Raw genomic sequence first — 12,965 nt, 5'->3', positions numbered from 1 at the left:
AATTCACCTCAAAAATGGATCCAGTCATCCTGAAATGGGGAAAATTCATCCCAAACAGGGAAAATTCATCCCAAAACTGGGCAAATTCACCCCAAAACTGGATCTGGTCACCCAAAATGGTAAAAATTCATCCCAAATGGGGAAAATTCACCCCAAAACTGGATCTGGTCACCCAAAATGGGGAAAATTCATCCCAAATGGGGAAAATTCACCCCAAAACTGGATCTGGTCACCCAAAATGGGGAAAATTCATCCCAAATGGGGAAAATTCACCCCAAAACTGGATCTGGTCACCCAAAATGGGGAAAATTCATCCCAAATGGGGAAAATTCACCCCAAAACTGGATCTGGTCACCCAAAATGGGGAAAATTCATCCCAAATGGGGAAAATTCACCCCAAAACTGGATCTGGTCACCCAAAATGGGGAAAATTCATCCCAAATGGGGAAAATTCACCCCAAAACTGGATCTGGTCACCCAAAATGGGGAAAATTCATCCCAAATGGGGAAAATTCACCCCAAAACTGGATCTGGTCACCCCAAATGGGGAAAATTCATCCCAAATGGGGAAAATTCACCCCAAAACTGGATCTGGTCACCCAAAATGGGGAAAATTCATCCCAAATGGGGAAAATTCACCCCAAAACTGGATCTGGTCACCCAAAATGGGGAAAATTCATCCCAAAATGGGGAAAATTCACCCCAAAACTGGATCTGGTCACCCCAAACTGGCCGAATCCTCCCAACCCGGGGAATTTGGGGTGCGGGGTCCCCCTGGGAGCACCCCGGGATCCATTTGGGATCTCCCGGGATCCGTCCCCGGCCGGGAGATCCCGTCCCCGCCGCGTCACCCCCCGTCCCCATCCTGGCCTTGCGCAATTCCCGTTTCCTTCCCCATTCCCGCGGGCCCGGATATTGGGGAACGTCCGGCCTGAGTCACCCCCGGTGCCTCCGGAACCCCCCGAGGTGCCCCCGAATCCCTGGGAATTCCACGGGGGAAACGGGAAAAGTCCCGGAGTTCCAGCCGGGATTTGAGGGTTTGGGGTCCTTTTTATGGATTTTTTTCCCCAATCCATCCTCTGGGATGACGGGGTTGGTGAGAAGCTCCATCCCAACGGTCCTGGAATCTTCAAGGGGTCGGTTTGGGGGGAATTCGTTCAGATTTGGGGTGGGTTTTCCCAGCTTGGAGTGAATCTTCCCAATTTGGGGTGAATTTGTTTAGTTTTGGGATGAATTTTCCCAATTTGGGGTGCATTTGCTCAGTTTGGGGTGAATTTGTTCAGTTTGCGGTGAATTTGCTCAGTTTTGGGGTGAATCTGCTCAGTTTTGGGGTGAATTTGCTCAGTTTGAGGTGAATTTTCCCAGCTGTTGGGTGAATTTTCTGAACTTGGGGTAAATTTTCTGAATTTGGGGTGAATTTTCGTAATTTGGGATGAATTTTCGTAATTTGGGGTGAATTTGTTCAATTTGGGGTGAATTTGCTCAGTTTGAGGTGAATTTTCCCAGCTGTTGGGTGAATTTTCTGAATTTGGGGCAAATTTTCTGAATTTGGGGTGAATTTTCCCAATTTGGGATGAATTTGTTCAATTTGGGGTGAATTTTCCCTATTTGGGACAAATTTGTTCAAATTGGGGTGAATTTTCCCAATTTGGAATGAATTTTTTCAGTTTCAGGGTGACTAGATCCAGTTTTGGGGTGAATTTGTTCAATTTGTGGTGAATTTGTTCAATTTGGGGTGAATTTTCCCAACTTGGGGTAAGTTTTCCAAGTTTGGGGTGAATTTTCCCAGTTTGGGTTGAATTTTCTGAATTTGGGTTGGATTTGTTCAGTTTTGGGGTGAATTTGTTCAATTCTGAGGTGAATTTTCCCAGTTTGAGGTGAATTATCCCAATTTGGGTTGAATTTGTTCAGTTTTGGGATGATTTTTCCCAGTTTGGGTGAATGTTTTCACTTTTGGGATGACTGGATCCAGTCTTGGGTGACTCCGTCCAGTTTTGGGGTGAATTTTCCCAATTTTGGGGTGTTTTTTCCCCATTTTGGGGAGAATTTTCCCAGTCTGGGGTGACCAGATCCAGTTTTTGGGTTTCCATGTCCAGTTCTTGGGTGTCTGCTCCCCGTTTGGGGTGAATTTGTCCAGTTTTGGGGTGCCCGGACCCATTTTGGGGTGAGTGGACTGAGTTTTGGGATGAATTTTTCTAGTTTGGGCAAATTTCCCCAGTTTGAGGTGACCTGACCCAGTTTGGGTGTAACTGTATCCATTTTTGGGGTGAATTTTCCCAGTTTGGGGTGAATTTTCCCAGTTTGGTGTGAATTTTCCCAGTTTGGGGTGAATTTGTCCATTTTTTGGGTGACCAGATCCAGTTTGGGGTGACCGGATCCACTTTTTGGGATGAATTTGCTCAGTTTTGGGGTGAATTTGCCAGGTTTTGGGACGCATTTTCCCACTTTGGGGTGTCTGTGCCCAGTTTGGGGTGAATTCACCCAGTTTAGGGCAAATTCACCCAGTCTGGAGCGTATTTGGCCAGTTCTGGGGTTCAGCAGCCAGTTTTGGGGTGAATTCTCACATTTTGGGATATCAGTGCCCAGTTTGGGGTTTTCTGTGCCCATTTCTGGACATTGGGATGGACAAATGGACACTGGGATGGACAAATGGACACTGGGACGGACACAGGGATGGACACCAGGGTGGACACTGGGATGGACAAATGGACACTGGGATGGAAACATGGAAGTTGGGATGGACAAATGGACATTGGGACGGAGACTGGGATGGACACCAGGGTGGACACTGGGATGGACAAATGGACACTGGGATGGACAAATGGACACTGGGATGGACACTGGGATGGACAAATGGACACTGCCATGGACACCAGGGTGGACACTGGGATGGACAAATGGACACTGGGATGGACAAATGGACACTGGGACGGACACTGGGATGGACAAATGGACACTGGGATGGACACTGAGATGGACAAATGGACACTGGGGTGGACACTGGGATGGACAAATGGACACTGGGATGGACACTGGGATGGACACCAGGGTGGACACTGGGATGGACAAATGGACACTGGGATGGAAACATGGAAGTTGGGATGGACAAATGGACACTGGGACAGAGACTGGGATGGACACCAGGGTGGACACTGGGGTGGACAAATGGACACTGGGATGGACAAATGGACACTGGGACGGAGACTGGGATGGACACCAGGGTGGACACTGGGATGGACAAATGGACACTGGGATGGACACTGAGATGGACAAATGGACACTGGGGTGGACACTGGGATGGACAAATGGACACTGGGATGGACACCAGGGTGGACACTGGTATGGACAAATGGACACTGGGATGGAAACATGGAAGTTGGGATGGACAAATGGACACTGGGACGGAGACTGGGGTGGACACTGGGATGGGCAAATGGACATTGGGGTGGACACTGGGGTGGACAAATGGACACTGGAGTGGACAAATAAACACCGGGATGGACAAATGGACACTGGGACGGACATTGGGGTGGACAAACGGATGCTGTGATGGACAAATAGACACTGGGATGGACAAATGGACACTGGGACAGAGACTGGGTTGGACACTGGGATGGGCAAATGGACATTGGGGTGGACACATGGACACTGGGACGGACACCGGGGTGGACAAATGGACATTGGGACGGACAAATGGACACTGGGGTGGACACTGGGATGGACATTGGGGTGGACACTGGAGTGGACAAATGGACACTGGCATGGACACTAGGGTAGACAGATGGACACTGGGGTGGACAAATGGATGTTGTGATGGACACATGAACATTGGGATGGACACTGATATGGTGAAATGGACACTGGGATGGACAAATGGACACTGAGATGGACACTGGGGTGGACAAATGGACACTGGGATGGATACTGGGATGGACACTGGGATGGACAAATGGACATTGGGGTGGACAAACGGATGTTGGGATGGACACATGGACACTGGGATGGACACTGGGATGGACAAATGGACACTGGCATGGACACTGGGATGGACACCAGGGTGGACACTGGTATGGACAAATGGACACTGGGGTGGAAACATGGAAGTTGGGATGGACAAATGGACACTGGGACGGACACGGGGGTGGATACTGGGATGGGCAAATGGACACTGGGGTGAACACATGGATGGACACATGGATGGACACATGGATGCTGTGATGGACAAATGGACACTGGGGTGGACACTGGGATGGACAAATGGACACTGGGATGGAAACATGGAAGTTGGGATGGACAAATGGACACTGAGATGGACACTGGGGTGGACACATGGATGGACACATGGATGCTGGGATGGACAAATGGACACTGGGATGGACATTGGGGTGGACAAACGGATGTTGGGATGGACAAACGTGCACTGGGATGGACAAATGGACACTGGCATGGACAAATGGACACTGGGATGGACACCAGGGTGGACAAACAGATGTTGGGGTGGACAAATGGACACTAGGGTGGACACTGGGGTGGACAAATGGACACTGGGGTGGACAAATGGACACTGAGACACTGGGGTGGACAAATGGACACTGAGACACTGGGGTGGACAAATGGATGTTGCGATGGACACATGAACATTGGGATGGACACTGGGATGGACAAATGGACACTGGGATGGACAAATGGACACTGAGATGGACAAATGGACACTGGCATGGACAAATGGACACCGGGGTGGACAGGGTCACGGATGGTTGGACATTGGAACAGGTGGATGGATGGACATGGCAGATGGACACTGGGATGCATGGACGGATGGACACTGGGATGGACAGATGGACACTGGAATCAATGGGTGCATGGAGGGATGGATGGACATGGGGATGGACAGGGGGACAGAAGGATGGACGGAGGGATGGACAGATGGACGGATGGATGGATGCTGAGATCAGTGCAGCAGTTCTTGAATGGACATCAGGGTGGACAAGGTCATGGACAAATGGACACTAGGATGGACAGAGATGCGCACAGATGGATACTGGGATGGACACCAGGGATGGACAGATGGACACTGGGATGGATGGGGACAAGAATGGATGGACACCAGGATGGACACAGGAATGGACAGACGGACACTGGGATGGATGGATGGATGGATGGGTGGATGGACAGATGGACACTGGGATGGATGGAGGTGTGCACAGATGGATGTTGGGATGGACACCGGGATGGATGGACACCAGGACGGACAGATGGACACTGGGATGGATGGGGACAAGAATGGATAGACACCAGGATGGACACAGGAATGGACAGACGGACACTGGGATGGATGGACGGATGGGTGGATGGACAGATGGACACTGGGATGGATGGAGGTGTGCACAGATGGATGTTGGGATGGACACCGGGATGGATGGACACCAGGACGGACAGATGGACACTGGGATGGATGGGGACAAGAATGGATGGACACCAGGATGGACACAGGAATGGACAGACGGACACTGGGATGGATGGACGGATGGGTGGATGGACAGATGGACACTGGGATGGATGGAGGTGTGCACAGATGGATGTTGGGATGGACACCGGGATGGATGGACACCAGGATGGACAGATGGACACTGGGATGGATGGGGACAGGGATGGACAGAGGGACACCAGGATGGACACTGGGATGGACGAGGACATGGACAGGGGGAACCCCTGGGACCTTTTTGGGATCACCCCGGGGTGTCCCTGGGGACACACTGGGGTCACCTTGTGCCATCCTTGGGGCTGGTTTGGGGTCACCCTGGGGACACACTGGGGTCACTTTGTGCCACCCTGGGCACCCATTTTGGGTCACCCCGGAATGTCCCTGGTGCCCATTTGGGGTCACCCCGGGATGTCCCTGGGGCTGGTTTGGGGTATCCCTGGGGACACATTGGGGTCACCTTGTGCCATCCCCAGCACCCATTTGGGGTCACCCTGGGGACACATTGGGGTCACCTTGTGCCACCCCTGGCACCCATTTGGGGTCACCTGGGGACACATTGGGGTCACCTTGTGCCACCCCTGGCACCCATTTGGGGTCACCCTGGGGACACACTGGGGTCACCTTGTGCCACCCCGGGCACCCATTTGGGGTCACCCCAGGGTATCTCGGGGGACACATTGGGGTCACTTCCCGCTACTCCCGAGCCCCATTTGGGATTTCTCCAGGGCCTCTCCACGGCCTCATCGGTCCCTCCCGGGGGTCTATCCCGGGCGTCCCTCCCGGGGGTCCATCCCGGGGGTTTCTCCCGTTGGTCCATCCCGTGGGTCCTTCCCGTGGGTCCATCCCGTGGGTCCCTCCCGGGGGTCCCTCCCGGGGGTCCCTCCCGTGGGTCCATCCCGTGGGTCCCTCCCGTGGGTCCATCCCGTGGGTCCCTCCCGGGGGTCCCTCCCGGGGGTCCCTCCCGTGGGTCCATCCCGTGGGTCCATCCCGGGGGTCCCTCGGGGGTCAATCCCGTGGGTCCATCCCGGGGGTCCCTCCCGGGCGTCCCTCCCGGGGGTCCATCCCGGGGGTTTCTCCCGTGGGTCCCTCCCGTGGGTCCATCCCGGGGGTCTCCCCTCGGGGGTCTATCCCGGGGGTCCATCCCGTGGGTCCCTCCCGGGGGTCTCCCCTCGGGGGTCCATCCCGGGGGTCCCTCCCGTGGGTCCATCCCGGGGGTCCCTCGGGGGGTCAATCCCGGGGGTTTCTCCCGTGGGTCCCTCCCGTGGGTCCATCCCGTGGGTCCATCCCGGGGGTCCCTCCCGGGGGTCCATCCCGTGGGTCCCTCGGGGGTCAATCCCGGGGGTCTCCCCTCGGGGGTCTCTCCCGTGGGTCCCTCCCGTGGGTCCATCCCGTGGGTCCATCCCGGGGGTCCCTCCCGGGGGTCCCTCCCGTGGGTCTATCCCGGGGGTCCCTCCCGTGGGTCCATCCCGTGGGTCCCTCCCGTGGGTCCCTCCCGTGGGTCCATCCCGTGGGTCCATGCCCGGCGTCCCTCCCGGGGGTCCATCCCGGGGGTCTCCCCTCGGGGGTCAATCCCGTGGGTCCCTCCCGTGGGTCCATCCCGGGGGTCCCTCCCGTGGGTCCATCCCGTGGGTCCCTCCCGAGGGTCCCTCCCGTGGGTCCATCCCGTGGGTCCATCCCGGGGGTCCATCCCGGGGGTCCCATCCCGCGCGTCCCTCCCGGGGGTCCCTCCCGGGGGTCTCCCCTCGGGGGTCCATCCCGGGGGTCCCTCCCGTGGGTCCATCCCGGGGGTCCCTCCCGTGGGTCCCTCCCGGGGGTCAATCCCGGGGGTCCCTCCCGTGGGTCCCTCCCGTGGGTCAATCCCGGGGGTCCCTCCCGTGGGTCCATCCCGGGGGTCCCTCCCGGGGGTCCCTCCCGTGGGTCCATCCCGGGGGTCCCTCCCGGGGGTCCCTCCCGTGGGTCCATCCCGGGGGTCCCTCCCGGGGGTCCCTCCCGTGGGTCCATCCCGGGGGTCCCTCCCGTGGGTCCATCCCGGGGTCCCTCCCGGGGGTCTCCCCTCGGGGGTGCCCGGCGCCCCCCTCGCTGCGCGGGGAGGGACCGCTCCTCCCCGGAATGATGTCAGCCTGGCCGGCCGCGGCCCCCGCCTCCCCCGGCGGCTCCGGCCCTGCCTCCCCGGGGAGGCGGCGGCGGCGGTGCCGGGATGGCCCGGGCCGGTGCGGCGGCGGCGGCGGCGGGGCGGCGGCAGCGAGCGCTGCTGCTGCTCATGGTGCTGCTGCCCGAGCCGGGCCGCCGGGGCCGGGCCGGGGGTCGGCGGAGGCGGCGGGGAGAAGGCGGTGACGGCGTTCCCGGGACCCCCGGGCCGCCCCCCGCTCGCCCGCTGCTGCTGCTGCTGCCGCTGCCGCCGCCGCCGCCGCCGCCCCGCGCCGCCGCCGCCCGCCCGGTAACGGAACCGAGAGCCCCCGCCCCCGGCCGGGCTCCCCCTCCCGCCGCCGCCTCCACTCCTCCCCTGCGCCTCGGCCCTCCCTCCTTCTCCCCCTGCATCCCTCCGGTGCCGCGCTCCATCCCTCCCCCGAGCCTCCCTCCATCCCTCCCTCTGCCGCGCTCCATCCCTCCCCCGAGCCTCCCTCCATCCCTCCCTCTGCCGCGCTCCATCCCTCCCCCGAGCCTCCCTCCATCCCTCCCTCCATCCCTCCCCCGAGCCTTCCTCCGGCCCTCCTCTCCCTCCCTCCCTCCATCCTTCTACTCCTCCTCCGGGCCTCCCTCCCTCCCTCCATCCCTCCCTCCATCCTTCTACTCCTCCTCCGGGCCTCCCTCCCTCCCTCCATCCCTCCCTCCATCCTTCTACTCCTCCTCCGGGCCTCCCTCCCTCCCTCCGCTCCTCTGAGCCTTCCTCCTTCCCTCCCTCCTTCCTCCCCATCCCTCCCTCCACTCCTCCCTCCCTCCCTCTCCCCCCGCGCCTCCTCCCGCCCCTTCCCCTCCCCTCCCGCGGCTCCGGGGCTCCTCCAGCTCCAACTTCTCGGGCTCTGCCCCCTCCTCCCTCCCCCCGACACCCCCCCGGAGCCTCCCCCTCCCTCCCCCTCCCCTCCCTCTCCCCTCCCTCTCCCTCCCTCCCTCCGCAGATGCCGCTTCCCCGGCGGCCGGGACGGCGGCCCCCGGCACCTGCCCGGTGCTGAGCGCGGGGCTGGGGGCTGGGGGGGTGCGGGGGTCCCCCTGAGCCCCCGGTGATGTTCTCGGTGCAGGAGGCGCTGCCCCGGGGGGGGGTCCCCATGAAGGAGGAGCCGCTGAGCGCGGGGCTCCCCGCCGGCCGCTGGCTGCAGGGCACCGGCATCCTGGACGCCAGCACGGCGGCGCAGAGGTAAGGGGACAGCTCGGGGACAGCTCGGGGACAGCTCGGGGACACATTTGGGACACATTCGGGACAGATCCGGGACGACCCGGGGACAGCCCGGCGGCTCTGGGGGTTGCGGGATGGATGCAACCCGAGCTCCGTGGGTCGGTGCGGGTATCCCGGGTTCCACGGGAATTCCAGGGGCTGTGGGCATCCCGGTTCTCTGGGCATTCCAGGGCTCTGCACATCCTGAGCTCCTCGGGTATCCCGGCTTCCGTGGGCATTCCAGGGGTGCGGGCATGCCAGGGGCTGTGGATGTGCCAGGCTCCGTGGGCATCCCAAATTCCACGGGCATCCCTGGCTCCGTGGGCATCCCAAATTCCACGGGCATCCCTGGCTCTGCCAGATATCCCAAATTCCACGGGCATCCCTGGCTCTGCCAGATATCCCAAATTCCATGGGCATCCCTGGCTCCGCGGGTATCCCAAATTCCACGGGCATCCCTGGCTCTGCCAGAGATCCCAAATTCCATGGGCATCCCTGGCTCCGCGGGTATCCCAAATTCCACGGGCATCCCTGGCTCCACAGGTATCCCAAATTCCACGGGCATATCTGGCTCTGCCAGAGATCCCAAATTCCATCGGTGTCCCTGGCTCAGTGGGCATCCCAAATTCCACAGACATCCTGGGCTCTGCAGAGATCCCAAAGTCCCAAATTCCACGGGCATCCCGAGCTCTGCAACCCTCCTGGGCACTGCGGGCATTCCAGGGGCTGTGGGCATCCTGGGTTTTGGGAGTGTTCTGGGATCCACGGGAATTCCAGGTCCTGTGGGCATCCCTGGGCATCAGCTGTGGGAATTCCAGGGTATTCCATGCCCCGTGGGCATTCTGGGCTCCTGGGTCCCACGGGCTCCAGGGGCATTCCAAGATGTGCCCCCCATTTTTCCTGGCATTCCTTGGGCCTCTGGATCCCCTGTCCCGGTGCCCTGGGCATCCCGGGATCCCGGTGGGTTTCAGCTGCCAGGGGTTTGTGCCACCGGGAACGGGATCTGTGCCCATCCCTGCCTTTTCCAGGGGGCTCAAATCCCATTCCTGCCTTTTCTGGGGGGCTCAAATCCCATTCCTGCCTTTTCCGGGGGGCTCAAATCCCATTCCTGCCTTTTCCGGGGGGCTCAAATCCCATCCCTGCCTGTACCAGGGGGTTTAAATCCAATTCCTTGCTCTTCGGGGGGGCTCAAATCCCACTCTTTGCTCTTTTGGGTCTCAAATCCCATTCCTGCCTTTTTTGGGGGCTCAAATCCCATTCCTTGCTGTTTTGGGGGGGGCTCAAATCCCATTCCTGCCTTTTCTGGAGACCTCAAATCCCATTCCCTGCCCTTTTGTGGGGCTCAAATCCCATTCCCTGCTCTTTTGGGGGGGCTCAAATCCCACTCCTGCCTTTTCCGGGGGGCTCAAATCCCATTCCTGCCTTTTCCGGGGGGCTCAAATCCCATTCCTGCCTTTTCCGGGGGGCTCAGATCCCATTCCTGCCTTTTCCGGGGGGCTCAAATCCCACTCCTGCCTTTTCCGTGGGGCTCAAATCCCATTCCTGTCTTTTCCAGGGGGGTTAAATCCAATTCCTTGCCCTTTTGGGGGCTCAAATCCCATTCCCTGCCCTCCTGGAGACCTCAAATCCCATTCCTGCCTTTTCTGGGGGGCTCAAATCCCATTCCTGCCTTTTCTGGAGACATCAAATCCCATCCCTGCCCTTTTGGGGGGCTCAAATCCCATTCCCTGCCCTTTTGGGGGGCTCAAATCCCATCCCTGCCCTTTTGGGGGCTCAAATCCCATTCCCTGCCCTTTTGGGGGGCTCAAATCCCATCCCTGCCCTTTTGGGGGCTCAAATCCCATTCCTTGCTGTTTTGGGGGGGCTCAAATCCCATCCCTGCCCTTTTGGGGGGCTCAAATCCCATTCCCTGTCCTCCTGGGGACTTCAAATCCCATTCCTTTCTCTTTGGGGGGGCTCAAATCCCATTCCCTGCCGTTTTGGGGGGCTCAGATCCCATTCCTGCCTTTTCCGGGGGGCTCAAATCCCAGTCCCTGCCCTTTTGGGGGCTCAAATCCTATTCCTGCCTTTTCTGGGATGCTCAAATCCCATTCCTGCCTTTTCCGGGGGGCTCAAATCCCATTCCCTGCCCTTTTGGGGGCTCAAATCCCATCCCTGCCCTCCCTCAGTGTCCCCTCTCCCCTGTCCCTCTCTCCCACATGTGCCCAGAGGGGTCAGTGCCACCCCTGTCCCCTGTCCTGCTGTCCCCTCTGCCGTGTTTGGGGTGTCCCCAAATGGTCATGGCGGCTCCCTGGGGTCCCCCCAAAACTTCGGGGTGCCGGAAAACCTCAGGGAACACCCCCAAAGGGACTCCAGCACGGCCACCACCGCGGTGACAGCCACCCCCGGGGGTGACAGTGTGACACAGCTGAGGGACGGCAGTGCCAGCCTGGGATTCCCAGGGAGCTGCTGGCCTTGTCCCGGTGTCCCCAAAGGCTCCGCGGGACACAGGGACACAGCGGGGGCTGGCAGCGGTGACAGGGACGTGTCACCCAGCGGAGCCCTGGCCACTTGGGGCTGTCCCCTCCCGCCCTCCTTGTGCCACCCTGGTGGCAGCTGGGCGTGTGCCACCACGCCTGGGGACACCTGGCTGTGGTGGTGGTGGTGGTGGTGGGTGTCACCAGCGTCCCCAAGGCCACCGCAGTGTCCCCAAGGGGTTGGCACCCAGCTCCTGCAGGTGCGGGGTGACCCCCGCCGTGTCCCCGCGGTGGGGTGGGGGTCCCCAAGCCCCCCGAGCCCCCCCCCCCCAAACCCGGGCTTTCCTGGAAGCGCCGGGGCCGCGGCTGCTTGGAAATGCTTGATTGCCTTTAATAATTAATTAACGCGGCGGGCGGGGCTGGCGGCGCGGGGGGGACACGGCGGGGGACAGCGGCGACAGGCAGAGCCACCCCCGCCTGTCACCGAGGCGGTTTTGGGGGGCGCGGAGGGGAATTTTTGGGGTTGGAAGGAGCCGCGGGCGCCGCTGTCCCGTTGTAGGGGGGGGACAGAGAGGGGACAGAGGTGTCCCCGCGGGGTGGGACCCGGAGGGGACAAGGGACACGCCGCGGTGGCCACGGCAGGTGTGGGGACATGGTGTGACCCGTTTGTGGTGGCCGCGCACAGGTATTGTCACCTCGCCAGGTGACCCTGGGGACAATTTGGGACCCTGCCCGTGTCCCTGGGGACAGTTTGGGACCCCTGCGGGTGACCCTGGGGACAGTTTGGGACCCTGCCTGTGTCCCTGGGGACAGTTTGGGACCCCTGCGGGTGACCCTGGGGACAGTTTGGGACCCCCCGAGTGACCCTGGGGACAATTTGGGACCCTGCCCGTGTCCCTGGGGACAGTTTGGGGCCCCACGGGTGACCCTGGGGACAATTTGGGACCCCCCGAGTGACCCTGGGGACAATTTGGGACCCTGCCTGTGACACTGGGGACAATTTGGGACCCTGCCTGTGACACTGGGGACAGTTTGGGACCCCACGGGTGTCCCTGGGGACAGTTTGGGACCCCCGCGGGTGACCCTGGGGACAATTTGGGACCCCCGCGGGTGACCCTGGGGACAGTTTGGGACCCTGCCCGTGTCCCTGGGGACAGTTTGGGACCCTGGGGAGCAGCTGAAGGATTTTTTCCTTGGGGAAATGTCCCCAGAGTGTCACCAAGGTCCCCAAGGGCTGGGTTTGTGCGTGGCTGTGGCGGGGGGTGACACTGGGGACCCGCTCTGCTGCTGCCAGGGGGACACCGAGGGGACAGGGGCCACCAGGGGGTGGGGACACGGTGACAGTGGCGGGGATTGTGCTGGAGCCGTCGTCTCTGAAGTGGCTCTGCTGTCACCGCGGGTGTCGGGGCAGGGACAGCAGCGGTGACAGCGGCGAGCCCAGAGGTGGCACTGGGGGATGGCAGCGCGGGGAGGGCTCAGGGGTGTCCCCCCTGTCCCCTCGTGTCCCCGATGTCAGGGGCAGGGTGTCCCCACCTGTGTCCCCTACCCGGGACAGGGAGGGCCCCACGGAGGGGGTGTTGGGGACAGGCTGGTGGCCTTGGGGACAGGCTGGTGGCCTTGGGGACAGGGTCCTGGTGGCCTTGGGGATGGAATC

The 12,965-nt window shown here is 60.6% G+C and overlaps 1 protein-coding gene across 1 annotated transcript in view; it reads left to right on the top strand.

Annotated features, from left to right (window-relative positions):
- Positions 1-8,706: 8,706 nt before the first annotated feature.
- The window catches only part of LOC110468714 (transcription factor COE4), a 29,971-nt gene continuing 25,712 nt past the window's right edge, over positions 8,707-12,965 (top strand). The window contains exon 1 of the mRNA XM_077782671.1: positions 8,707-8,837. Within this exon, the coding sequence (XP_077638797.1) occupies positions 8,707-8,837 (131 nt within the window). The remainder of the gene's footprint in view (positions 8,838-12,965) is intronic.

Source organism: Lonchura striata, chromosome 4 (genome assembly GCF_046129695.1).
Source record: "Lonchura striata isolate bLonStr1 chromosome 4, bLonStr1.mat, whole genome shotgun sequence".
Taxonomy (NCBI): Eukaryota; Metazoa; Chordata; class Aves; order Passeriformes; family Estrildidae; genus Lonchura; species Lonchura striata.
The sequence above is the reverse complement of the archived record's forward strand: the minus strand, read 5'-3'. Positions and strand labels throughout refer to the sequence as shown.